Genomic DNA, 26361 nt, shown 5'->3' with positions numbered 1-26361 from the left:
ATTGCCTTCTGTGAGATTACTTATTTTCAACCACCAGTTAGGTTAATGGGGCACTGGCATTTTGAAAAACATAAGTACATTTACATTTTCCCTGGACATTTATCCATGTGGCCAGGAAAGATCCCAAAGAACTGAGTGGAAAAATATTGTTTAGACCTCAGGATAGAGTCACTGCAGATTTCCTGCTACAGAGAGAATTCAAACTAATGAACAAAATCACCTCAATAGAAGGTATTTATTTTTCAAGGTATTACTTAAGTTTTCAGGAAATTTCCTAGGCTTCTCAAAATGATCATTATCAAGTATGTTTAAACTTAAGTGCATTTGAAAACCTTAGACTAAGCAATACTTTTTAAAGGCATCAATTAATGTCATTCCTTTGCATAAAAAGCATACATGTGCACAGCACCCACAGTGTCCAAGTTCTGACTTGCTATTGAAACATGGTTCATATTACAGAAAGCATTAAGCTGGGACCTTTAGAAGTCATGAAGAAGCAGCATGCATTAACTCTCCAAAGAAGTTTGGTTGTTCTTCTCTTTCCACGTTTTTTATTGTTACATTATAAGTGTGGATAACTATGGGATTTGTTCTTACATATCTGTACATACACACAATATAAAAATGTAATTTAGCCAGTATCACTTTCTAGCACTTCCAACCTCCTACTCCCTGATCCCTTTCCTCTACTGATCTCCCTTTGATTTTCATGAGACCCCCACCCTCCCACCTTTCTTTTCCTTTTTATTCTCTAGCTTCCACATGAGAAAAAACATACGACCTTTAACTTTCTGAGTTTGACTTATTTTGCTAAACATAATGATCTCAAGTTCCATCCATTTTACTACAAATGACATCATTTCATTTTCTTTATTACTCCATTGTGGTGCTGGAGATATAGCTCAGTTGCTTGCCTCGAAAGCACAAGACACCACCAAAAAAAAAAAAGACTCCATTGTGTATTTATAACACATTTTCTTTATCTTTTCATCCACTGATGAACACCTAGACTGCTTCTGTAGTTTGGCTATTGTGAATTCTACTGCTATAATTATAATTATGGGCTTTGTATAATCACTATAATATGCTAACTTTAATTCTTTAGGATAAATACCAAGTTGTGTTATAGATGGGTCATATGGTGATTCCATACCTAGTCTTTTGAGGAACCTCTATAACTGATTTCCATAGTGGTTGTACTAATTTACAATCCTATCAACAGTGTAAAAGTGTTGCTTTTTCCCCACATCCTCTTCAGCATTTATTATTATATTCTTGATGACTACCATTCTAAGTGGTATGAGATAAAACCTCAGTGTAGTTTTAATTTTAATTTCCCTATTTGCTAATGAAAAACATTTTTCATATGTTTGTTGGCCATTTGTATTCCTTCTTTTGAGAAGTGTCTGTTTAACTCATTTGCCCTTTTATTAATTGGGTTATTTGGCAGTCTTGGTATTTTTTGAGTTCTTTATAAATTCTAGATATTAATCCTCTGTTAGAAGAGTAGCTAGCAAAGATACTCTCCAATTCTGTAGGTTCTCTCTTCACATTCCTAATTGTTTCCTTTGTTGTGCCAAAGCTTTTAAATTTGATGTCATCCCATTTATTAACTGCTGGCGCAAAGTGTGATGGTGCATATTTGTAATCCCAGCAACTTGGGAGGCTGAGGCGGAAGGATGGCAGGTTGGAGGCTAGCCTGAGAAATTTAGAAATTTAGCAAGACCTTATCGAAATGCAGCTTTTATCACAAGTTTGCAGCAGAGCATATAGCTGGAAGGTAGTTAAAATAAAACTTTCTATCCAAAGTACTAGGAATTGCAGCCCTCAGGGAATCCAGTTACTGGACTGGTCACTTCCAGCCATATAAACGCATATACACTATCATTTTATAGATGTGCCAGAATTTGAAAAGGGTTGGGAGGCCTGGCCTTAGGCACTAAATAAGAAAACTCCACCTCAAAAACTTCTAAGCTCCTCAATAAAATTATGAAATAAAAAAAATTAAATAAATAAAATTATAGCTGGGTGCAGTGATATACACCTATCATCCCAGCAACTCAAGAGGCTGAGGTGGTAGGATCAAAATTCAAAGCCAGCCTTAGCAACTGGGCAAGAATTGTCTCATAAACAAACTAAAGGGCTAGGACTATAGCTCAGTGGTAAAGCACTTGCCTAGCACATGTGAGGCACTGGGTTTGATCCTCAGCACCACAGAAAAATAAATTAAATAAAGGCTCTGAGTCTGTCTACAACTAAAAGTGTTTAAAAAAAATGCAAAAGGGGGGTAAAAGCCAGGTGCTGTGATCCCAGCGGCTCAGGAGGCTGAGGCAGAAGGATCATGAGTTCAAAGTCAGCCTCAGCAATTTAGCAAGGCCCTAAGCAACTCAATGAAACCCTGTCTAAATAAAATACGAAAAATGGGTGGATATGTGGCTCAGTGGTTAAATGCCCCCAAGTTCAATCCTTAGTACCAAAAATAAAAAACTAATTTTTTTTTTGAAGGGTTGGAGCCAGCCTGTAATCCCAGCAACTAGGGAGGCTGAGGCAGGAGGATAACAAGTTCAAAACCAGCCTCAGCAACTTAGTGAGGCTCTCAGTAATTTAGCAAGACTCTGTCTCAAAACAGGGGATGTATGTAGCTCAGTGGTCAAGCACTCCTGGGTTCAATGCCTAGTACCAAAAAATAAAATAAAATAAAAATAAAAGCCTGCAGAGGTGTAGCTCAGTGGCTAATTATAACTTTGGATTCAATCCCCAGTACCTCAAAATTAATTAATTAAATTACAAAAATAAGATTCTTTGCAATTAAAGGTTAGAATGTATTCATTGTATTTCAAGGAGAAACTGAATTTCTAAGCCACAGGATGGTTAGCATTTAATATAATTCTATGGAGGGCTTAGTAAATGGTTTCTTTAAATATTTGTTTTACTGGAATCTAGCAGAACAATATTAATAAAAATACTTGCTATGAAATTAGTTTGCTCCGCTGTTCGGTACTATCTAACTGGGAAATTCTTGGGAAACGACACAGTTGATCATCCTGAGAAGTGTCATAGACTGACAAAACTTCTTTCTCCTTGAGTATCTTATCTGTTTATTATAACTTAGATTCCCTGGCAAGTAATGAACTTTGATCTTTACCCTCTCCTGTATCTGAGCAGTCTAATTTAAAGAATAAATCTAAGCACAGCATATGGATCTGTAGACATATGGTAAATGTCTGCTCCTTTCTAGACAATGGTTTGAATGTGTTCCTTAGAGATTATCATAAAACAAGATCTTTTTTCCCCCTAGTATTGGGGATTCAACCTAGAGGTACCCTACCACTGAGCTACATCCCCAGCCCTTTTTATTTTTTATTTTGAGAACAAGGTTTGCCAAATTGCCCGAGCTGGCCTCAAACTTGCCATCCTCCTGCCTCTGTCTCTGGGATTACAGGTACCTACTTTGGCACCCAGCTAAATTAAGATCTTGTGAAAGTACTTTGTAAAATTAAAACAAAGCAATTGTAAGGAATTAGAACCAAGTGTGTGATTTTCAAATGCAACCCAGGCTGGCTCTGTGGGGACCAATCCTGTATTGTATTATGAATTGCTAGGCCTGAGCTTGATTCACACTCTGAGCCTGTCTTGCGGGTGTTACCCAGCAACATAAATAACTGATTGCCACATGATTCTTGGAAGCAGCAAATATGCTCAAATTGCCATTATGCTTGAACACTGCAGGCAGAGGCCGGCTGTTTCCTCCTAAATCATGTGGGAATTAAGCTTAATTCCCTGGGCTTATTATCCCCACACTCAGAAGGAAACTGCTTAAATACTTAGCCAATGAATAAATACAAGGTTAGCTGTTTTTTTTTTTTTTTTCAGAAGTTTGTTTTTTATTTTTGTTTTGTTTTCAATGCTGGGCATGAAACCCAGGGCCTTGCATACTAGCAGACATTCTGCCATTGAGCTACATTCCTAGCCCCAGAAGTTAGATCTTGATCATAAATCTGTGTCAGTCAATATTTGAGTGCTCAAGTACAGAGTGTCCCAGATGGAAATAGTGAAGGAACAACTAATACAATCTGTTATCCCAACAATGTTCTGACTCTTGCAGGGTGAGCAGCATAGGCTTCTTCCATGTCTTTTGGTCTCTTAAATGTAAAACTATGCAGTGGTTGGATAAACAATTAACCATGATGAGTCAGTAGTATGGAGAAACCTGCTTTTTCTAAATTATTGCCCCTACTATGTCAGTGGGATTGATTCTAGATAGGATTTATTGCTAATCGCTATTTAAAAAAAAAAAAAAAACCAGGGACTGAACCCAGGGGTGCTGAACCACTAAGCCACATCCCCAGTCCCCCCAATCACTAATTTTTTTTTTTTTTTTTTTTTTTTTTTTGGTGGTGCTGGGGATTGAACCCAGGGCCTAATGCATGCAGGGTAAGCACTTTACCACCTGAGCTATATCCCCAGCCCCCCAATCACTAATCTTTAAAGTACCTTAAAAGATTAATAACTTGTTTTATCAAAGAACAGAAAAAGTTCTTGGGACCATCATGCATATTCTACACATGAACCATCAGGAATGACAGGATCCATGTGAGTCAGCCTAGATCCATGGAGAAAGTTCTAATCCAGCTAATTAAGCAACCAGGGCACAGTACCCCATAAGACATTTATGAAAAGTGGACAGCTCTGAATCAATCAACTGGTTTTTTTGTTTGTTTGTTTGTTTGTTTTGGGTACTAGGGACTGAACTCAGAGGCACTTAACCACTGAGCCACATCCCCCCCCCCAATTTTGTATTTCATTTAGAGTTTTTAGAGTTTGTATTTCATTTGAGTTTCAAAGTGCCTTGCTATGTTGCTGAGGCTGGCTTTGAACTCTCCTGCCTCAGTCTCCAGAGCCACTGAGATTATAGGCATGTGCCACCACGCCCAGCAGTCAATTTGTTTTCATCTCAACACTGCAGGGAAAAAATGGTAACAATAATGATTGTGAAGTTTCTAAGTGAAAAGTAACTTCCAAGGAGTGATGACCTTAGAAATTCAGCCTAGACCCCTATATACCAACAATGAGGATCCATGTTTAAAGTGAAGACCCTGACAGACTACATACATACTGATAAATATGGTATCATAGTATATAACAATAAATGTTTTCAACAATAGCACTTCGAACATGAGGTTTATTATTTCCTAGGCAGAAAATGCTATTACTAACTCCATCCTAGGTTTTACTGAAAGTGACCTGAAGTTCATTTTTCTTATATGTTGAATGAATTTATACTATAGAGATTAAAAATGCTGGTTTTCAGGGCTGGGGTTGTGGCTCAGTGGTAGAGCACTTGCCTAGCATGTGTGAGGCACTGGCTTCAATTCTCACCCCCTTGTATAAATAAGTAAATAAAATAAAGGTCCATCAACAACTAATAAAAATATATTTTTTAATGCTGGTTTTCTTCTACAATAATTAAAGACAGGATAGCAGTCCAAGACTCATTTGCATTCTGAAATTCCACTTGGAATGTTTTTCCTCCTTTCCATCCTTAGGTTTCAAATATATAACAATGTCATTTAACCTTTCAAAAATACTTGATTTGCCCATAGAGATCAACTCTTAACAAATATAGAACTTTTATTATATACAAAGACTACAAAGAAGTTCCCGTACTGGAGAAAATGAAGTTGATAGGCCTTTTGTTGTTTTGTTTTTATGGTACTGGGGACTAAAACCAAGACCTTCTGTGGTGCTAAGCATGCACTCCACCAATGAGCTATGCCCCAGCCAAATGTAGTTTTTTTTATGTTTTAAACTAGTGGTTCTTAATTAGAAGTAATTGTGCCCCCTCAGAGAATACCTGGCAATATCCAAAACATTATAAGTGAAAGGGGAGGGTCTGGGGTTGTAGTTCAGCGGTAGAGTGCTTGCCTAGCATGTGTGAGGCACTAGGTTCGATTCTCAGCACCACAATAAATAAATAAAGGTCCATCAACAACTAATAAAATATTTTAAAAAATAAATTAAGTAAAAGGGGATGCCACTAGCATCCAGAAGAGGCCAGGGATGCTGCACAATATCCTACAAGGCACAGGACACCACCAATAAAAAATGATCCAGTTCAAAATATCAATAGTCCTAGGCAAAGAAAACTCTTAAAATAAGCAGTCATTTAGAAAGTCTAACTAATAGCTATTAGTTATAAATTACGCCCATAGAACATGTCTGAAGATGGAAATATGTTTTGGACTAATGAGAGTAAAAACCTGCCAAATAACTAATAAGCATATACAGTGTGCTACAGAGCTTATGAGTATATTATTATCAAGAATAAAGAATACAGAGTACTTAATACTTAAGACTTTGAGGAAATTATATGTAAAATGGGAAGTCATGCCAGATAGATAGAAATAGATTTACTTCAAAAACATATTCTGTTGTTAAATGTTTTTATCATTTATATTAAAAATACAAAGATAGGATTTGTATGTGATTGCTAATACTGCTAATACTTGACCCCGCAAAACTTCTCACAAAAGTTCTCAAGTTCTCACACTTAGGTCCATTTTGTTTATAAAACACACACACACACACACACACACACACACACACACACACACTTATCTTTGTGCTAAATGAACAAAGCCCGGGCTAGTAACTCTGGGCAATCTGCTAAAATAGTTTTTAGAAAATCTAAAAAGGACATAAATAACATGTAACACATAGGGGTATGATTGTACAGTATTTAAATCTAATGTAAAGCCTAATTGAGAATCTTAATTTCTAGGCTCAGTTCTCACTTCTCCTATAGTTTGACCTAGAAAACTCAGTTTGTTTCAGGACTTGACTAAGTTTCCCACTCTGAACTTGCCCCTTTCTAGTCTACCACCTTCATATGGAGTCATGGTCCCTGACTGGCTTCCAAGAAATAGGTAGGGTCAAATGTATGTAAAGGAATCTCCTGCATTCCTTTCCCTTAGCAAAGCCTGACCAAGAGAATAGGGACTGCAGACAGAAAGCATCATAAGTCTGAAGACTGAACTGAATTCGCAGTAAAGGAACCGGACTGAATTCAGCAGCAGACTACTTTATCAGTCAACTTTCTCCTCAGAGGTATCAGCCAATACTTTCTTTAAAGGCTTTGAAAGTGTTAAAACTTTCATGTTAAGATTTTACTAAAGAGCCAAAACTAGTTTCAGCAAAAAAAAAAGATGTCCTCTGTATTAGTCAGCTTTTTACCATTATGAAGAAAAGTAAAGTTTAGCTCCATTTTGGAGGTTCAAGGGCATGACACTAGCTCAGTTTTGGTGAGAGGTGGTGTACTCTCTCTTGCCTACTCTTTCCTTTTCTCAGCTGCACCATGGTAGTGGAAGAGCTTACATACCAAACAGGAGTTAGACACAAGAGTTCCACAATCTCTTCCGAGGACATGACCGGAATGATCTAAGGACCTTCCATAAGGCCTATCTCGTAAGGCTCCATCACCCCCCAATACCACCACCCTGACAAGTTCCCAACACATGAACCTTTAAGGAGAAACAAACCAGATTCAAAACATAAAACACTGATTCAAAAAACTATCATTACAACACAATAAGAGACAAACACTTTAAAAACACACTGATTTAGTTGGACGTGGTTGAGCACACCAGTAATACCAGCCACTTAAGAGGCTGAGGCAAGAGAATGGCAAGTTCAAGGTCAACCTTGGCAACTCAGGGACACCCAAACCCAAAAACAAAAAGAGCTAGAGTTATAGCTGAGTGATAGAGTGGCCCTGGGTTCAGTTCCCAGTACAAAAACAAACAAAACATTGATTTAGTTAGTAAAAGGGACTTGCAATTGTGAGTTCACCTTTTATACTGAATCTGCCATATTATATTTTTCCAAATATATATTTTGCCTTAAAAAGGCAGGGTGGGGGGCTGCAATACACTGAGCTGGGGGTATACAGCCCAGTTTGATCACCAGTTCTGGAAAAAAAATGGAGGGGGGAGTATATCCCCATCCAAAAAAAAAAAAAATTACCCTTACAATTCTGACTTCTAATTTCATTGCATGTGTCACTATCCTTATACCAATTAGTTCATTTATTTCCCAACAAAATTAGCATCCACAATTCACTCTTTTGATTTTGCCAAAATAACAAAAAATTATATACACAAATGAACACAACACTCATATACTTTTGAAGTCCCACAATATGATGGACTTAAATTCAAAACATACCATGACAGAACAAAAAAATGAAGTCGGTTTCAATTAGTGTATCCACAGTTCTTGATCTCTCACTGGGAAGCTACAAGATGTCCTTGAATAAGATCCTGAACCCGGGACAGAATAATCTCATTAGAGCTGCTACAATTTTCTGGACCATATGGTGGATCTATAGTCAAGACCCCAGCCACACAGAGAGTCCTCCGTGAATCTCCTTGTTCAGTGATGGGGATGTGATTCTTCTCAAGCCACTTCTTTAGGCTATTCTTTCTCTCTTCCAGATCTTCAGGGCTGTAAGCTTTGCAGTCTCCAGACATGAACAAATGCATCAGTTTCTCTCTTACTCCATGGTCCCCTTCATTCACAATTTCAACAGTTTGCACAGAATGTCCCATAATTCCAGTCACAGACAAGCTGCCATCTTCAAGGAAGTTCACGAGGACAATACTTTGAAAGAAAAATCAGTTCAGAGCAGATTTGCAAAAGAAAAATCTAAAGGCCCATGAAACTACAAAAGAAGCAACGCAATGAGAGGCATCCTCAACCCAAATAGGTCACTAGAATGGAGAGAACAACCTTCCCTATTTAATATTAATCTTCTCACCACCAGATGCTTTCACTTGATTGACAAGCATTCACTGAGGATCCTAAACATCTTCCCTGACATATTGGTTAATCATTGTGGGATACAATTAATGTATTTCCTAAGAGTTCATTGGCTTGCGGGGTATAGCTCAGTGGCAAAGTGCACGTTCAGCATGCATGAGGCCCTGGGTTTGATCTCCAATACCAATTTCTTTTAAAAAGTTATGCCAAGCACAATGGTGCACACCTGTAATCCCAGTGAAGTGGAAGCCTGAGGCAGGAGGATCACAAGTTTAAGGTCAGCCTTGGCAACTTACTGAGACTGTCTCCAAATAAGGGGGGGCAGGGGGCTAGGGATGTAACTCAGTGGGTAAGGTGTCCTAGGATGGAAGAAAGGAAGGGAAAAAGGAAGAAAGAGAAAATAAAATAAAAAATGATATGCGATGAGAATTTCACTTCTGTGGTACTCCCCAAAATGCCTATATGCTCAGTCTATGAAGAAAACATCACAAAAACCAGAGTTGAGAGAATTCTATCTCACCAGTACTTATCAAAATTGTCAAGGTCATGATATACAAGACTGAAAAACTCATAGATTAGAGGAAACTAAGGAAACATCCTTATCTTCTAAGATGTATGCCTCTTACATGATGAGGCATTATAAGATGTCTGGAATTGGTTTTAAAAACTTGGAAGACATGAAAAGTTAGTGTTCATTATATCATCCTTTTTATACCATTGTGATGTTTGAAGCTATCCATTAGAAAGATAATCAAAAAAGAAATATCTATGTCCCATTCCTAAGGATGTGGGCTGCTTTGATAGAGCTATCCATAGTTAGAATAGCACTTGGATTCAAAGACAGTTCAGTTCTTAAAAGAAAAGAATTAGCCTTTGAGCTGGGGGTGTAGCTTAGGGGTAGAGTGCTTGCCTGACACATTACAAGACCTTGGGTTCAATTCTCAGCATAGCAAAAAAAAAAAAAAAAAAAGACCAACCTTTCACTGATCTGCTTTTAATAATTTGGATATACCGTACAGGGAGCTCAAAGGTATGTCATGATTTCAGGCAAGCAGGATGCATACTCACTTGGCAGAGACTGGATCTGTAGTTAAAAGCCATCCTTTATACTCCTTCTTCTCACTGGCTATCACTCTGACTTCTTTGTAAACGTAGTCTTGCCATTCTAAGGGGCTTTTCTTCATCCATTCACTCATAGTTCCAGGTGGCTAAATTTAAAATCACCACCGGTTCAGGTTAATATATGTTTCCAACACAGGCCAATGTCTTAATTCTATTCTTTATTCTAAAAGCAGAGAATATCTGTGATTTGCCTCAAATTCTTAACAAGTTACTTAATACAATTAAGAGTTAACGTATTGAATGGTTGCAGTGGCCCATGCCTGTAATACGATCGGCTAAGGAGGCTGAGACAGGAGGACTGCGAGTTCAAAGCCTGCTTCAGCAAAAGCGAGGTGCTAAGCAACTCAGTGAGACCCTAGCTAAATAAAATACAAAATAGGGCTGGGGATGTGGCTCAGTGGTCGAGTGTCCCTGAGTTCAATCCCCAGTACTGGCCCTCCACACCCCACACCCCTTCCAAAAAAATTAACGTATTGACCCAGGCCTGGTAGCCCATGCCAGCCTGTCGCATGCCTGCCTGTTGTTCCTGCTACTAGAGGCTGAGGCGAGAAGATGACTTGAGCCCCAAGACCACCTCCCCATCTCAAAAACAGACAAAAAAAAAAAAAAAAAGACCAAAGGCAAAACACAAATAAGCATTAATAATATGAACTGTGGGGCTGGGGCTGTCAGTGGTGGAGTGCTTACCTAGCACGGATGAGGCACCGGGTTCGATCTTCAGCACCACATAAAAAGTAATAGGTATACAAAATTTTAAAAATAATAATACGGACGGTGGTTGTGAAAACTGCTTGAGAATGTTTTTCTTTTACTGAACATGAATGTAAAATAGCTTGTGTTTATGATTCTGTCTGAAGGCCATGGGGACACCGGGGGCATCTGGCACCCTCCATCCCACCCTCCAGTCCCATCCCGATCGCTTCACACTCGGCCCTCCTTCCAGCAAAGGAGTTCGCCCCACGGCCCTTTCCGCCCAAACTGACGTGCTCCCATTCTCTCCTAGCTGTGTCTCCGCGGGACCTCGGCACCGAGGCCCCGACTTGTGCCAATCTCCTCCTAAAATCTGGAGGATCCGCAAACACGGGGGAGGCAGCTGACCCTCGGGGGCTGGGGCCCGAGTCCGGTCCCGAAGCCGCAGGACACTCGGAGCTGTACTCACACCACGTGGTACTTAACGCTTAATCCTCGCAAACCAGGCAAAGAGCAGCGGGAACGCCGGGTGGCCCCCTCACGTGCGCCGCGAGGACCGGGAGCTGAGCGGAGCCGGCGGGAGCCGGGCGGGCCCGCGCCTGCGTCACTTCCTTAGCCCGCGCCTGCGCTTGGTAGTCTTTGGCGGTGGCCCACGAGCGGGCGGAGGTCGCTGTGCACTGGTGCGAGGCCGTGCTCGCTAGCGCCGCCCTCTCCAGTGCCACGATGAACGTTTCCAATAATTTTTTTAAACCATGCTTTTTTACTCAAACATATAATTTAATAAAACGTCTATCAAATGAAGAACATAAATCAGGTTAGAAAAAAATGCCAGGTGTAGTGGTGCCCGCCCTGTGATCCCAGGGAGGCTGAGGCAAGAGGTTCACAGGTTGGAGGCCAGCCTGGGCAATTTAGCCAGGCCCTAAGCACTTTAGTGAGACCCTGTCTCAAAATTAAAAAAAATAAAAATAACAAGGGCTGGCTAAGTGGTTAAGTACCCCTGGGTTCAATCCCTGGTACCCCTCCACCTCCCTCCCCCCAGTGCCTTTCCCCCAAAAAAAGTAGTTTGGAGCTGGGGCTGGGGCTCAGCAGTAGCGCGCTTGCCTGGCATGTGTGAGGCACTGGGTTCGATTCTCAGCACTGCATATAAATAAAATAAAAGTCTATCAGCAATTAAACATTTAAAAAAGAAAAAGTAGTCTGATACACTCACTCATCTAAACCTGACAGTAAGCCTCTAAAATGGGTAGGGAGACTTTGGAAGTTGGGAAAACTGTGGTTCCGAGCAGCTATGGCTTAATACTGACTAGGAGGACTTCTCTAGTTGACCTTATTAGAGGAGGCTTTGTGCAGCAACTGACGGCTGGAGATCACCTGGGCCAAGTGAAGGGGGCTGAGATCAACCGGAGATACAGAAGAGTCATCACCCTGCCCTCTTTTTTGAGAGGAAAGAGTTAGTTCCAGGTCCTCAGTAATAGTAGGCATAGAAATGTGCTGTTGTGCTTTGGAATCAAACACATAAATCCTCTGAGTAAATCCTAAAGGTCTAGAACTGTGAGTTGAACGTGCAGTGGAGAAGAGCTATGGGATCATGTTTTGTTTTTGTAGTAGTGGGAATGGAGCCCTGGGGTGCTCTAACACTAAGTCAACATCCCCAGGCCTTCTTATTTTGAGAGAAGGCCTTGCTAAATTGCTCTAGGTTGCCTTTGAATTTGCAGTCCTCCTGCCTCAGGCTTCCAAGTTGCTGGAATTACAAGTGCAAAGTTGCACTTGAGTAGGTATTTCTTTTTTGGCTTTTATAAGACAATTAAAATTCCTGCTGCTTGTAGATAAAGCTCAATGTGAGAGTACTTGCCTAGCCTGTAGGAGGCCCTGGTTTCAATCCCCAGCACAGGGGGAAAAGAAATCCTACTTCTTAGGATATAGCCTTGGTACATCTTACTGAATGTGCAGAATCTGGAAAGAAACACACTGGATTGGGTTGAATTACACCTAGCAGATCACTCACTGTAAACCTCTGTAGTGTAAAAACTGTAAACTCTTGTATCTGCTACAGATTTCTAGTCACATAATTGGCTGCTAGCTTACACCCTTTCTAGACTATGATGCTGAAAAATGTTACCTGGTATTAAAGGTTGAGTTCTTAGAAATGTTGAAACATTCATAAGAATATTTACAAGAATTCAATTAGAATATCTAATGAAGGTATAGAAAACATCAAAAATTAAGGTGCTCTTCTGTTGCTACTTAGAATCATTCAATCCTTGAAGTACATTGTCTCCTATGTCATCAAATAATCCATCCCAAAACCTTAATTCATTGAATGATTGATTGATTATATTAATCTTTTATAGATTGCTAGATTTTGCCAATTAAAAACCATTTAAATCTACAAAGAGCTAATATAAATTTGTGTAGTTATTGTAGTGTAAAGGAAAACATTTGATCTCATAAAAGTTCAGTCCAAAAGAGCTACAACTAATTTTTAACAATTTTTAATTTGCAATTTTATGTTTCATTCTATACTGCAAAATAAAAACCTTTCGCCTTGTTTTCTGAACATATAATTCTACAAACAGAAGATAGTCTCAATGTAAACTTTAAGGTGACAAGATTGGGCAATTTCCCTCTCTTCCCTTTAGCCTCTTTGTGTGCTGTGTTTTACTGGGGGTTAAACCCAGGAATTCTCTACTACTGAACTAAACACCCAGTCTTGGGCTCAAATTTGTAATCCTCCTGCCTCAGCCTCCTGAGTTGCTGGAATTACATGCTGTGCCACCAAGTCCAGCACCTTTTGCCTCTTAATGAAAGTAAAAATTCATTCCCTGGAACTGCTGATATAAATCACTGACTTCAAACAAACTGGTGACCTGCCCATTTAGGACCTCTCCTGTAGCCAGTCCTCATTAAGTTTAAATGATGCTACCTCTTTTTCCTCTGAAGGAGCTCACTCCAGCAGGTGTGCCATTTTCATGTTCTCTGTTCCTCTCCCTTCCCATTCCACTCTCCGTCCATCTTTCCAAAGGTCTACACCTTCTCAAACCTGCCGCAGTCTGGCTGGGCACAAATAACCGAGCCGCCACAAAGCCTTGTAGGTTCAAACAGCAATTTTTTATTCCCCAACTCTCATCGGCACTGCCCACACCACACAGGAACACACTCCCTCCACCAGGCTCCGTCCAATCTTCTCCAAACCCCGTGAGAACTCACGGGAACTCCAAAGTAGCGGGCACTGGAGGCAGCAAGAGCTGCCCTATTGCCCAACAGTAAAGGTCAAATATATAATACAATCAATCCAGCATCACAGCAATTATATACAGCTTAACTCAAATCATCATCTCAATGGTTCGCTGGTGTCACCTTACAACCATTCCCTCTGGCAAATGCCAGGCATCTTTCTGACTGGGCTGTGGCTCTCAACACAAACCTATACACACTTTATTTATGTGCTTATTTGTTTGTTTGTTTGTTTTTTAGAGTGCTGAGGATTGGACTCAGAGCTGCTCTACATCCCCAGTCCTTTTTATTTTATATTATATTTTGAAACAGGGTCTTGCTAAATTGCTGAGGATGGCCTTGAATTTGAGATCCTCCAGCTGAGTTCAAAATTGCTTATTTTAGATTCTCCAGTACATTGTTTCATTTTAGCAAGAAATACCTTTTTTTTTGGGGGGGGTACCAGGGATTAAAATAATAACCACTGAGCCACATCCCCAGTCCTCCTTCCCTTTTTTTCTGTATTTTATTTAGAGGCAGGGTCTCCCTAAATTCTTTTTTTTTAATATCTTCATTTTATTTATTTATTTTTATGTGGTGCTGGGGATTGAACCCAGGGCCCCACATCACCGAGCGCTCTACCGCTAAGCCACAACCCCAGCCCCTCACTGAATTCTTTATGGTGTCACTAAGTTGCTGAGGCTGGCTTGAACTTCTAATTCTCCTGTCTCAGCCTCCTGGGCCACTGGCATTACAGGTATACACCACTGCTCCTGGTAAAATACTTATTTTCAAAGAAACTTTTCTTAAATGCCCTGAAGAAAATCAGAAATTAAAAAGACTGTCAATTCAACTGTCTTGAACTATTCACTGGTCTTTATCATGGTGCCAAGATAAGGCTATCCTACTCTAGTCAAACCATCACAAATTTCACTTCATGATGTTGAGTGTTAAAAGTAGGTAGAAAATGGTGTAGGAAGAGACCATAATTTACTAAGTATATTTCATGCAAGGTATGGTTAGATTAAAACAAAACCAAACTAAACCAAATGAAACAAACAAAAAAACCTGTTTTTTTAAGTATTCTAGTTTTTTCATTCATTCAACAATAGCCATCAGAAGTGTCAATTCCTTGTTTATGTTTATTCATCAAGCAAATATTTATGTAGCTTTATGTGCTATGCTTTCTGTTAAGAACTAGGACTTAAAAATTAATAAGACTGTTTAGGAGTATAGCTCATGGTAGAACACTTGCCAGGCATGAAAAGGGCTTGGGTTTGATTTTTAAAAAATAAAAAAAAGAAAAGAAATAATAATAATAATAATAATAATAATAATAATAATAATAATAATAGAGAGTTTAGCAATCTTGGTTCAGTTTGGTTAAGTTTGTAATATTCTAAAGAAAATTAAAAAGCAGGGCATGAGGTCCATGTGAATAATCTCAGTGACTCCGAAGGTTGAAGCAGGAAGATCACAAGTTCTAGGACAGCTGTAGCCATTTAGTAAGGCTCTCAGCAATTTAGCAAGCCCCTGCTTCAAAATAAACATAAAGGGGGCTGGGGATGGAGCTCAGTTGGTTAAGTGCACCTGGGTTCAATCCCCAATACTGAGAAAACCTTGTTATGGTTTAGATGTGGTGTCCCTCAAAAGCATACACGTGTAAGACAATGCAAGAAAGTTCAGAGAAGTAACGACTGAGTTTTAAGAGTCTTAACCCAATCAGTGATTTAATCCCCTGATAAGGATTAACTGAGTGGTAACTGAAGTGGTAGAGTGGGCTTTGAAGTATACATTTGTATCTGACAAATGGAGTCTCTCTCTAGTTTCTGATCATGATGTGAACTGCTTCCCTCTGCCACACTCTTCCACCATGATGTTCTGCCTCATCTTGAGCCCCAGGAATGGAGTTGGCCTACTATGGACTAAGACCTCTGAAACCGTGAGCCGCAAACGAACTTTTCCTCCTCTACAATTGTGCTTTCTGGTCGGGTCCTTTTAGTCACAGCAGTGAGAAAAGCTGACTAAAACAAGTCTTGATTTGTACTGTTTGCTATTTCCACGGTGTAAATACTTCCACTGTATCTAATTTCAAGCTTCTAATGATTAAACAACTGGATAACAATATCCTAGCCAGGAGCAGTGGCACATGCCTGTAATCCCAGTGACTCAGGAGGCTGAGGCAGGATGATCATAGGTGGAGATTCAACCAAGAGATTTTACTGGGGGCTGCCTGAAGGGGAAAAAAAGGAGAGGCAGAGAACAAAGAGAGGAGAGGAGGAGGGCAGAGAGAGCAGAGAGCATGAGAAAGAGAGCAGAGAAAGAAGAGAAAGAGGGCAGAGAGCATGGGCTTGCTAGCTTGGGCTTAAGAAGGGTTGCGTAGGCGATGTGGTGGGTGCTGATTGCACGGCGACTAAGGGATGGCGAGCAGACATCCAATGTCCCACGGAGATTGGTTGAGAAAACCTTTGAATTTGGCGCTCTTAGGCTTGGCTCGCTTTGGAGAGGAGGAGGAGGGGTAAAGGATTATGGGATGTTCTCATAAGAGGGAAACTTAACATTAGCGGGGAGTCTCCCACACACCCAACACTTAGTAATGCACTCAGCAACACAGTGAGACCCTGTCTCTAAATAAAATTTTAAAAAAATTTTTTAAAAAGGGTTGGGGATGTGTTTCAGTAATCAAGCACCCCTGGGTTCAATCCCTGTACAAAAACTAAATAAATATAAATACCTCCTAAATATTTAACAATGAGCTTTTGGGATCAGTTTAGGCTGACTCCTGCACATCACGCAGAGCCCATGCTTGTTTTGTTCACTACCATATATTTAACCTCTAGCACATGGCCTGGAATTTAATAGTTGCTCAATTTGAATTGAATTTGTATTTCTTTAAAAACCTTCTCAGCTTGTTAGAGCTTGTTGTAAGGTCCTTGCTTAGCATCTGGATGGCCATCTTAAGTGACAACAGACATTTTAAGAAAAATTTCGCTTTCCTGCTAAAGGGCACTTCTGAGAAAGGCTCACCCCTCCCTCATACCAACCCAACCCTTCACCGCCTGCATTAGGACCCATCTGGCTCTAATCCCTGAGCCTGCCCCATAAAAGTCCTGAACCCCAAAGCTGTTTTGCCTCTTTCAGTCTATGGAGAGATGTGCCTCTATTTGTCAACTCTGACAAATAAACTCTTGTGTGTATCTCTGCCTGGTCTGTCTTTCATTTATGGCTCACCCATTTCCTGGTTCCTCGCTTTCCTTTCATTTGTGACAGGTACTATTCTAAGAACTTCCCAATACTAATTTTCTTGTTGGAGGTCCTGGGGATGGAACACAGGACTCGTGCATTCTAGGCAAATCCTCTACTACTGAGCTACACTCACAACCCTAAAGATTAATAAGATTAACACTAAGTGGATGTTTTTTTCTTTTTCTGAGACCAGGTCTTGCTATGTTTCCAAGGCTGGTCATGAACTCCTGAGCCTAAGTGATTCTCTAGCCTCAGGGCCACACACACACACACACACACACACACACTTTACCACTAAGCCACATCCCCAGCCTTTTTTTTTTTTTTTTTTTGAGATGGCCTCACTAAATTGTTGAGGTTGGCCTCAAATTTGTGTTCCTTCTGTCTCATTTTTGGCCTCCCAAATCGCTGATATGACAGGTCATCTCCATGGAAACCTGCAGGAGATATGATTTTTGAAGAGGGGTGTCTCCAAATTGATCATTTTCATCCTGCCTGCCAGAGGGAGGATTTTACCTTCTCAGAGAAGGAGTGGTTCCCTTAACATAAAGATAGGCTTGTTTTCTTAGGTGAACAGACTTTATGAATTTTGAAGAACTAAGCAAAAGTTTGAAAGCCTAGAAAACTATTTTTATGTTGCTTCTCAAATATTCTCAGACAAATATGCCAAGACAATAACATCTTTATAACTGGGGATGTCACTCAATGGTAGCATGCTTGCCTAGCATGTCTAAAGAAAAAAAAATTAAAATAAATCTTTATGGCTAAAATTCTGTGGCTATCTATCTAATGAAGTGAGAAATTGAAGTAGCAAAAATATACATGCTTTATATAGATTTCATTTTTATTTGAAAAAAAATGTGGGGTTGGCAATTTTTATTTTGCCTTGGAATTTCCTTGGAACAAAACAGGATGTTCACCACTGAATTACTGTTCCTAAAGACAACTGCAGTAGTCCAGACAAAAAGTGAAGTCCTAGTCTAGGCTGAAAAAAGTGAAAATGAAAAAAAAAATTCAAAAGATATTTCAAAGAAGTAATCAACATAATTTACTCATTGATTGGATTGGGGCAAGGACATACTGAGAGCTTTGAGGACTCAGGTCTGTAACAAAAATTCTCTTTGTTCTTTATGCATAAGCCCTTCCCATCCCATTCATTTTTTTTTCCAGGCTCTTGGGCCTCTTCCAGTAGTAATTATTTCCATTAAATTGGATAGGAAAATTTCTTCATTGCATAAAAAGTGCTTCAATAGCGTCTTATTTGTGTTTACGGTACAAAAGGCAACCATGAGATAACTCCTCTAATCTCTTATAAACTGACCCAAAAAGTTAAATTAAATGGATGTGATTAGATCTGTGATTCATTTGCACAAAGAGACCATCTGTAATCTGAATGACCAAAGCATGTGGGAACAACTGAAATTCTAAGCCAGGAAGCAGGGTTGAAATGGCTTGTATGTTAGTAAATGGAAACAGTGTATTGTACCTTTCCTGAATATTCAGTAACCCATGGTTAACAGCAGAAGGCAGAGAAGAAAAATCTGAAAGCTGGGGTTTGAGAAATATGTCTTAGAGTCCTGAGAATTTGGGAGACATTTTCCCAGGATGGATGCATAGTGTGAGAACGGATGATTCATCAGGTGTTACACTGACATGGCGTAGATATTCCTAAAACTATCTGCCTTACTCTGTCTTAACTCCATCCTCAGCATGCTGCTTTGTGACTGTTGATTTTCCAGGTACACTGTTTATCAGGACAGATCGTGTTCAAGATGAAACACGAGAACTTTCTAGTCAATAGAAAGGGATAGATGATAAGTCACTAATTGGAGACCAATAAGTCATAGCAAAACATGCAGCTAGGTCTAATATGACCTACACTGTGTCATCTATTCACTGAAGCTAGTTTCTACCACTATTATTTTACGCTTGGTTGCTTCATATATTTACATTACCTTCCTGATCCCTATAGAAATTTAAGTTTGCAACTCTGGGAAAGCTTCTATAAGAAACAAAGAAATTAGTAAATTCTACTTCAATCTCTTGTGAATTTGGATAGAATTAGTCTCTGTATCTCAGTAGGTCTTGGACTGGTAAGGGCTAGAATCTGGGCTCAGTGGGTAGCAACTTCACAAAGGTAATGCCATTCCAAGATTTCCTGTCAGGTCCTTATATGGTCTTCTCCAGTGATTCCTTGATCTCATTGTTGCAGTGTTCTCTCTCTCCCCATTTTGTGTTTTGTGCTTTTTTTTGGTTTGTATTGTTTTGCTTTGCAGAACTGGGATTGGATTTGGGATCTCACATCTGCTAGGCAAGTGCTCTGTCACTGAATGACACCCCCATTCCTTTTTTTTTTTTTTTTAAAGAGAGAGTGAGAGAGAGAGAGTGAGAGAGGGAGAGGGAGAGAGAGAGAGAGAGAGAGAGAGAGAGAGAGAGAGAGAGAGAGAGAGATTTTTAATATTTTTTAGTTCTCGGCAGACACAACATCTTTGTTGGTATGTGGTGCTGAGGATGGAACCGGGCCGCACGCAATGCCAGGCGAGCGCGCTACCGCTTGAGCCACATCCCCAGCCCCACCCCCATTCCTTTTCATGTTCTATTTTGAGACAGGATCTCACTAAGTTACCCATGCTGGCCTCATGATCCTCCTGCCTCAGCCCCCAAATAGGTGGGATTATAGGTGTGAGTCACCACACTCAAACCCTTTGGTAGTCTGTTATTTACATATTTGTTGTGGCAGCTAGTTGTCCACTTAACAACTCTCCCAAAAACCTCCTAATGAGGTTTGAAAGCTAAAATTCAATCTTCATTTTCCCTTGCAACTAACAGGGGCTATACAAATATTTCTAGCAATTGAGATGTACATCAATTCCCTAGGAAGGCAGTTCTTCCTCCCCCAACCCCATCCCCTATTCCAGCGATTTAAACCAGGGGCCCTGAGCCGCATCCCTAGTCCTTTTTATTTTTTATTTTGAGACGAAATTGTGTAGAGCCTCACTAAATTGTTGAGGCTGGTTTTGAATTTGCAATCCTACTGTCTAAGCCTCACAAATGTCGTGGTTACAGGTGCCACCATGTCCAGCAAGGCAGTCCTTTCTGAAATAAGAAGGCAAAGCCTCCTAGCAGAGAGAAAGCCCCTTTGTCCCTTATCTTTTCAGCCTATTGGGCTTGGACACAAAGCTTGAGGTAAGGCAGCCTCTTCCCACTATGAGGAGACAAGCATGAGAAGGGTTTCATGCTAAACAGAAAGACAAAAGGGTCATAGCAGACCTGAATTATCTATCTTCAGATTGTTTTTATGTGGGGCAAATAAACTGTTCAAATGAGTATTTTAAGTGCTTCTACCTCCAGTGAAACCCTTTTCTAATTTACCTCCCTAATAAGGCCTTCAGGAAAGAGATCATGCTTTATAGTATGTCTTCAGTACTGTGTTTCAGTGTCTGCATACAGTAGGCATTCAATACATATTTGTTTAATCAATCAACTAATTTGCTATTTATAGGAAGAAGCTGGGATATTTTACAAAACATTAAACTGCAATTTAGACAGAGTTACTTGTAAGTGACCAGGCTAAATGGAGAACAGAGAAAGCAAACTAACAGGTCAAATTTTACACTGGCAAGGCAGGAAGAAAAGGGACCTTTTTCCAAGAAAGTTCTCTGCCCTGAAGAATAATGTGGTATTATTATTAGTAGTACCAGTAATAATAATAAAAGAGGCTTATTGGCTCTATCTTTACATTGTAAAACCATGAGATAGGTACTATTATTATCTCTAAGGAAATGAAAGCAGACACACCCAGGATCATACAGTTATTTAGTAACAGAGCTAGAATACAAATCTAGGTAGTTGGGCAAGCAACTACCTCTTAACCTCTTAACCACTAAACCATACTAATTAAATAATGGGGAATAACTAAGCACTATTGTTCACATAAAAGTTTATGGGGAAAATATTTTTAAAAGCAATTAATGCTAAATATGAACTATCGGCTCCTCATTGTGCTCCAATTGGCTGTTTGGACACCCAAAGTATTAAGATAATGTACTATACTACTGTGTTTTACCAAGCAACACTTTCCCCAGCAACCTGTTTCAAAGGGTGACTACAAGGGGGATGGTTATATTTATCCTGACTTACTGGTCTGGTCTTTAGGAACTGATTTTTATCTCTAAGGCAGGTAAAACAATGTTGCATCATCCCTTATAGTTGCCATTTAATCTCAGATTAGCCAAGCAACAATGGATAGATACAGGTGGTTTAATTATGTTGAAGAGCTGATCTTAATAAGAATTAACATTTTAGGGAGCACAATGAAAGGGAGGGTTACTGTTTCTCCAAGAGCCTGGTCTTTTCTTTCTACCCAGTGACATATCCTTTTGGCCCCAATTATCTCCCAAGGGTTTATGTGTGTAGCAAGAGAGGTGTGCTTTTTTCTTTGCTATCCTGTGGGAAATTACAAACCTTTATTTGAATTTCCTAATGAAAAAAGTTAAAAAATACTCCCCTTCACCCAATGGAAAAATTATTCTCTGATACAAAAAGCCAATAAAAGTGACTGTATGTAAGGGAAAAACATTCAGAATTTATGCTATTCTGTGTATCACTGAAATATCATCAGTAAGACCTTCGAGATCATTTTCTTTAACAATTAAATAAAAAAACATTTACAGGCCTCTGGTATCCTGAGTGTGGCCACTTTTCCTATTTTATTTGCAAGTTGTATACATTATCTAATTTGGTGTTAAAAACTGCCTTGGAAGTTTTAAGACAATATTTTTATAATGTAAAGAAAGCATTTGCCTTTTCTTTTTCAAGAATGTTCGGTCACTCCATTTGCAAGTCTAATCATCACATTTATACATAAGGAGAAAAAAAGAGCAGAAAGAAATGGCCAATTCCTTTCTTATTTGTTACTGATCAGATCTTAGCAGCTGCCTCTTGAACTTCTTTTCCACAAAGAAATGATTTTTCTACCTGCTAATTATTTTGCTGGTTGTAGATATTCCACTCGTGCTAAACAAAAGCACACTTTGTGTTTAAATCACTTTTCTTTAGCTATTTGTTCAAGGGCTATATGAGCCCTAAACTGTAACCGGGCTTCCATGGAATAGTCTTTATAGTTCTTTATGTTGTCTAGATATTTTGTTGCATTGGCAAAATCTCCTTTCAGATAGTGTAGAATTCCTAGTTCATAGTAAGTATATGGCACCAAATAGTGGTCATATTTTAAAAACTTCTCCTTTTGAATAACACGATTAAAGTAATGCTCAGCCTTCAAATATTTGCCTAGGTGTTTCAGGCATAGCCCTTTCAGCAAATTTAAGAAACTTATGTCATCTGTGCCATATTCCTCATTTGGATTTTCCTGCAAAAGGTCTTTTCCTTTGTTAATTATTGATAGCCAGCTTGAAATAAGCTCTACTTTTTTGCTCATGACTCGGAAACCACTCCAGGCATAAATGAATTCCAGAAGGGGCTGTGCCGTAAACCAGCCTGTAGTAGTACCATAGCGCTGACCTTTCTCAGCAACAAACTTTTCTATTGGCACAGGGGTGCCTAAAATTTTGATTCTCAGGTTTTCCACATTTAAGAAGAGAGAGGTCATGTTATCATTTAGTGATTTCACAAAATCAGGAGGAAGTAAAGCCAATATGATAGCTTTACTGTACACATATATTGCCTTGGACCATCTGCTATGAACATACAGTAGATGGGCATAGTTGTAAGCCTGCTTCCAATCCTGCAGAAAAATGTGGCACCACATGAGTTCCCAGTAACAGAGGTGGTGAACCTGTTTCCATTCGTTCTGAGTAAAAATGCACTCATGTAATTTCAATTGTGCTTTTTCAAAATTTCCTCTCAACATACTAAAACGTGCATGAAAAAATTTAAGTACAACACAGTTTGGAAATTTCTGGAGGTATATGAGAAAGAGATTCTCTGTAGCCAAACTGGAAACTTTTTCAACACCAAAAGCTACATGGATGTAACTGTAATAAAAGAGTAGAGTGAAAACACTTAAAATATTATTTATATGAGTTTCAGATGCACTCTCATGAAGCAAAGCCAAGCCTACCTCTCTCTCCCCAGAAAGTCCAACAACATTGAGAAGTCTAAGTGTCTTTGGCGGCACAAGTGATAACATCAAATTAAATGATCCAAGTCCAAATTTTATCCCTCCAACCAAATGTCTGTGGGCTTTGCTGTGGCTGTGAGGCATAAGAGTTAATACCTGTTGACAATCTTTGTATATTTGATAACTTGACCCAACGCTGAGCCCACTTTTAAGAAAACTAATCATACTGTCATCCTGTATAAATGCTATGGAAGATTTCAAGATCAAACACTCAGCATAGCAGACTTCTGCATGTAATTCTTCTTCTTTGACAGCTCTTATTCCCTGTCTACTCACTATACGAGATAAAGTCATTATCCTAGTTCTTCTTCGGAAATTGTTACAGGTTTTCAAAGCTTCCTTTGCAGCGTTCATCCCAATCTGTATGTCCTGTGGATCAAAAGTCAGGATGGCTTTCACAACCATAAGCATACTGTATAATAGGGCATGGTATGTGCTGTTTTTAGACCACGGGTAAATGAGATTTATTGCATCTGTGAATCTGTTATTTAGAAATAAGTATAGTCCAGTTGTACATTCTTCCAAGGAAGACAGGAGATTCATTGTTGTTGCCATAGGGATAATTTCATAGGCATCTTCAAACTTTTCCTCCTGAACATTTTCTCTTTTACTTAGAGGAAGTGATCTACTAATGACATCCTGATCTTTTTCTCCTTCACTTAAAGTACGCGTACTGTTTAACTTGTCCTCCTGATCATTTTCTCTTTTTCTTAGAGTAAGAGGCATATTTGCTTCTCCGCTTAGAGATGGGAAATATTCAAAGTGGAGTGATGTGGTTGAAACGAGGGTAGCTGCTGCTGTCTTAACCAGGGTCTCTTAGTCCACCCAAAGCTCCGTGTGGGGTATTGCTGTTAAAATGGAGGTAAACACACGACTAGCTGTGAAGTGCAGCACAAGGATATCTATGTCAGACAAGGGAGGAGAAAGATAATTTTATTTACCCATAAGAAGCCTTTCTGAAAGGTTTAAATCATAACGAAAATATGCACTTCAAAACATTCCAACATAAATCCTTTGTAAACAGAGAGTTATTTTGTAACCATTCCTTCAATATATCAATTTTGCAAGATCATGCTGTTATGTATTTTACTGCAGAACTGTACTGTGAGAGCTGTAAAACCCCTGAATAGGAAAGGCCTTGAGGGACAAGAATCTGGCTGGAAAGAGAATGTATCCACTCAGTTCTCCAGTTCAGACTAAGGAAGGGGTGAATTGTACAGACCAGAAAATAAAGATTATGGAAATGAAAAATCCCTCCCACGCTGTTAGCACCATCACGGCACTTGCACATAATATGAACGCTAACTAGGTCTTATCAAAACTAATATGGTCAGTTGTACAAGACTTTGGGTATGGAGAGAGCCATACAAACTAGAAAGACTTCCCAGCATTGTTGCCTTTAGAAAAAAGAAATTCAAATAAAACAATGTCATCACAGCATTACTACAGTATCTTGGTAGGAAATCATTTCTTCTACCAGGAGTCATTTAACAACTGCAAGGTCAGGTGGGAGTGGGCATATTCAAGACCAATTATGAATAGCAAACTAATTTATTCATAATAACATGAGTGTTTCAATTAATCTATTTTAAAAAGTAAAAACCACAAACATGACACTTAACAATAATTATTAAAATACTTTAGAAATGGGCACAGTGGCACCACCATCCCAGCAGCTAGGAAGGCTGAGGCAGGAGGATTGCAAGTTCAAAACCAGTATCAACAACTTAGTGAGGTCCTAAGCAACTTAGTGAGACTCTGTCTCAAAATAAAAAATAAAAAGGGCTTGGTTCAATCTTTAGTATGAAATTTTTTTTTAATTTTTTAAAAATTAAGTAGAATAATTACAAGTACATATGAATAATTAAGTATATACTTCAGGGAATATACCTAAATTTTGTTTGTTTTGTGGTACTGGAGATTGAACTCAGGGGCACTCTACCACTGAGCTACAACCCCAGGCCTCCTCAGCCCTTTTTATTTTTTATTTTGAGACAGGGTCTCACTAAGTTGTTGAGGCTGGCCTTGAGCTAACAATCTTCCTGTTTTATTAGCCTCCTGAGTGACTAGGATTAGTGGTGTCCACCTCCATGCTCAGCACCTGGCTAAATTCTTTATTTCAATAAATAAAAAGTCAAGGGCTGGGGGTGTAGCTCGAGCAGTGGCGCGCTCGCCTGGCATGCGTGCGGCCCGGGTTCGATCCTCGGCACCACATACCAACGGGGATGTTGTGTCCGCCGAGAACTAGAAAATGGATGTTAAAAATTCTCTCTCTCAAAAAATAAATAAATAAATAAATAAATAAATAAATAAATAAATAAATAAATAAAAAGTCAAGAGAGAGAGGTAAAGCAAGAAGGATAATCAAAGGAAAGAAGAGAAACACAGAAGAAAGAGATGCAGATTTTTATGAAGAAGGAAAAAAAAACAAAGAAGGAAAATATGTTACATCCAAGGAAAAAATAATGGAGAAGACAGCCTCAGATGTATTATTTTAGGTAAATATTTGTTTTTATACCTTAGGGTTCGATAATATTTCAGGGTATTAGCAACTGTAAAAACTATCCTTTGGAAAGCAGTTAATCACACAATTAGCTGAAACTTGGTTCTGAATGGGAGAGCCACATCATCCATTAGGAGGGAAATTAATCTTTGGGTGGCAACAAAAGTGGCTAGGGCTAGGGGTGCAGCTCAGTGGTAGAGCACTTGCCTATCATGTGAGGGCCTGGGTTTGATCCCCAGTACTGGGGTCAGGGAGTAGTGGCTAGATCAAGGTTATCCAGATCCACCTGGGCAACAGCCAAGTTCAATCCAAGGACAGTATCCTTTCTTCTGGCCTAAATCAAGATGTTTTCAAATTATATTCCATAGACTATTCTCCATTCAAGATAACCCAAAATTTTACTTTGTCTGAAACTTTATCTAAATCTGTTAGCATAATCACCCCCAACACTGTTAACAGACAGATAGATAGATAGATAGATAGATAAATAAATAAATAGTGACTAAAGGGGATATACAAAGCACAGGTAAAGAGGATTTTTCTTTTTTCTTTTCTTTTTTTTTTTTGGTGATACTAGGGATCAAACAAAGGGCCCCACAAATGGTAGGCAAGTGTTCTAACACTGAGCTAT

At 39.3% G+C, this 26361-nt stretch overlaps 1 protein-coding gene and 1 pseudogene across 2 annotated transcripts; both read right to left on the bottom strand.

The window, feature by feature from the left end:
• Positions 1-5452: 5452 nt before the first annotated feature.
• On the bottom strand, positions 5453-11217 carry Gemin6 (gem nuclear organelle associated protein 6). Of its 2 annotated transcripts, none has more exons than XM_026410138.2 (4): positions 11099-11217; positions 10627-10654; positions 9886-10025; positions 5453-8658 (listed from the first exon to the last, which is right to left on the bottom strand). In XM_026410138.2, the coding sequence occupies exons 3-4, from the start codon at positions 10011-10013 to the stop codon at positions 8283-8285; spliced, it is 504 nt and encodes a 167-aa protein (XP_026265923.1). In that variant the 5' UTR covers positions 10014-10025; positions 10627-10654; positions 11099-11217; the 3' UTR covers positions 5453-8282. The 2 variants fall into 2 exon arrangements, with proteins under 2 accessions (XP_026265923.1, XP_026265924.1); XM_026410139.2 differs by lacking the exon at positions 11099-11217 and adding an exon at positions 11038-11088.
• Positions 11218-22132: 10915 nt separating this feature from the next.
• LOC113197677 (tetratricopeptide repeat protein 39B pseudogene) lies at positions 22133-23953 on the bottom strand (annotated as a pseudogene).
• Positions 23954-26361: the final 2408 nt, after the last annotated feature.

The sequence above is a fragment of the Urocitellus parryii genome, chromosome 12 (assembly GCF_045843805.1).
Source record: "Urocitellus parryii isolate mUroPar1 chromosome 12, mUroPar1.hap1, whole genome shotgun sequence".
NCBI lineage: Eukaryota > Metazoa > Chordata > Mammalia > Rodentia > Sciuridae > Urocitellus > Urocitellus parryii.
The sequence above is the reverse complement of the archived record's forward strand: the minus strand, read 5'-3'. Positions and strand labels throughout refer to the sequence as shown.

Bases quoted from the DNA above. Each gene is read 5' to 3' on its own strand.
- Gemin6 (XM_026410138.2), bottom strand. From the start codon at position 10,013: ATGAGTGAATGGATGAAGAAAAGCCCCTTAGAATGGCAAGACTACGTT. The intron at 8,659-9,885 runs GTGAGTATGCAT...TTTCTTTCAAAG, and splicing joins ACAGATCCAGTCTCTGCCAA to TATTGTCCTCGTGAACTTCC.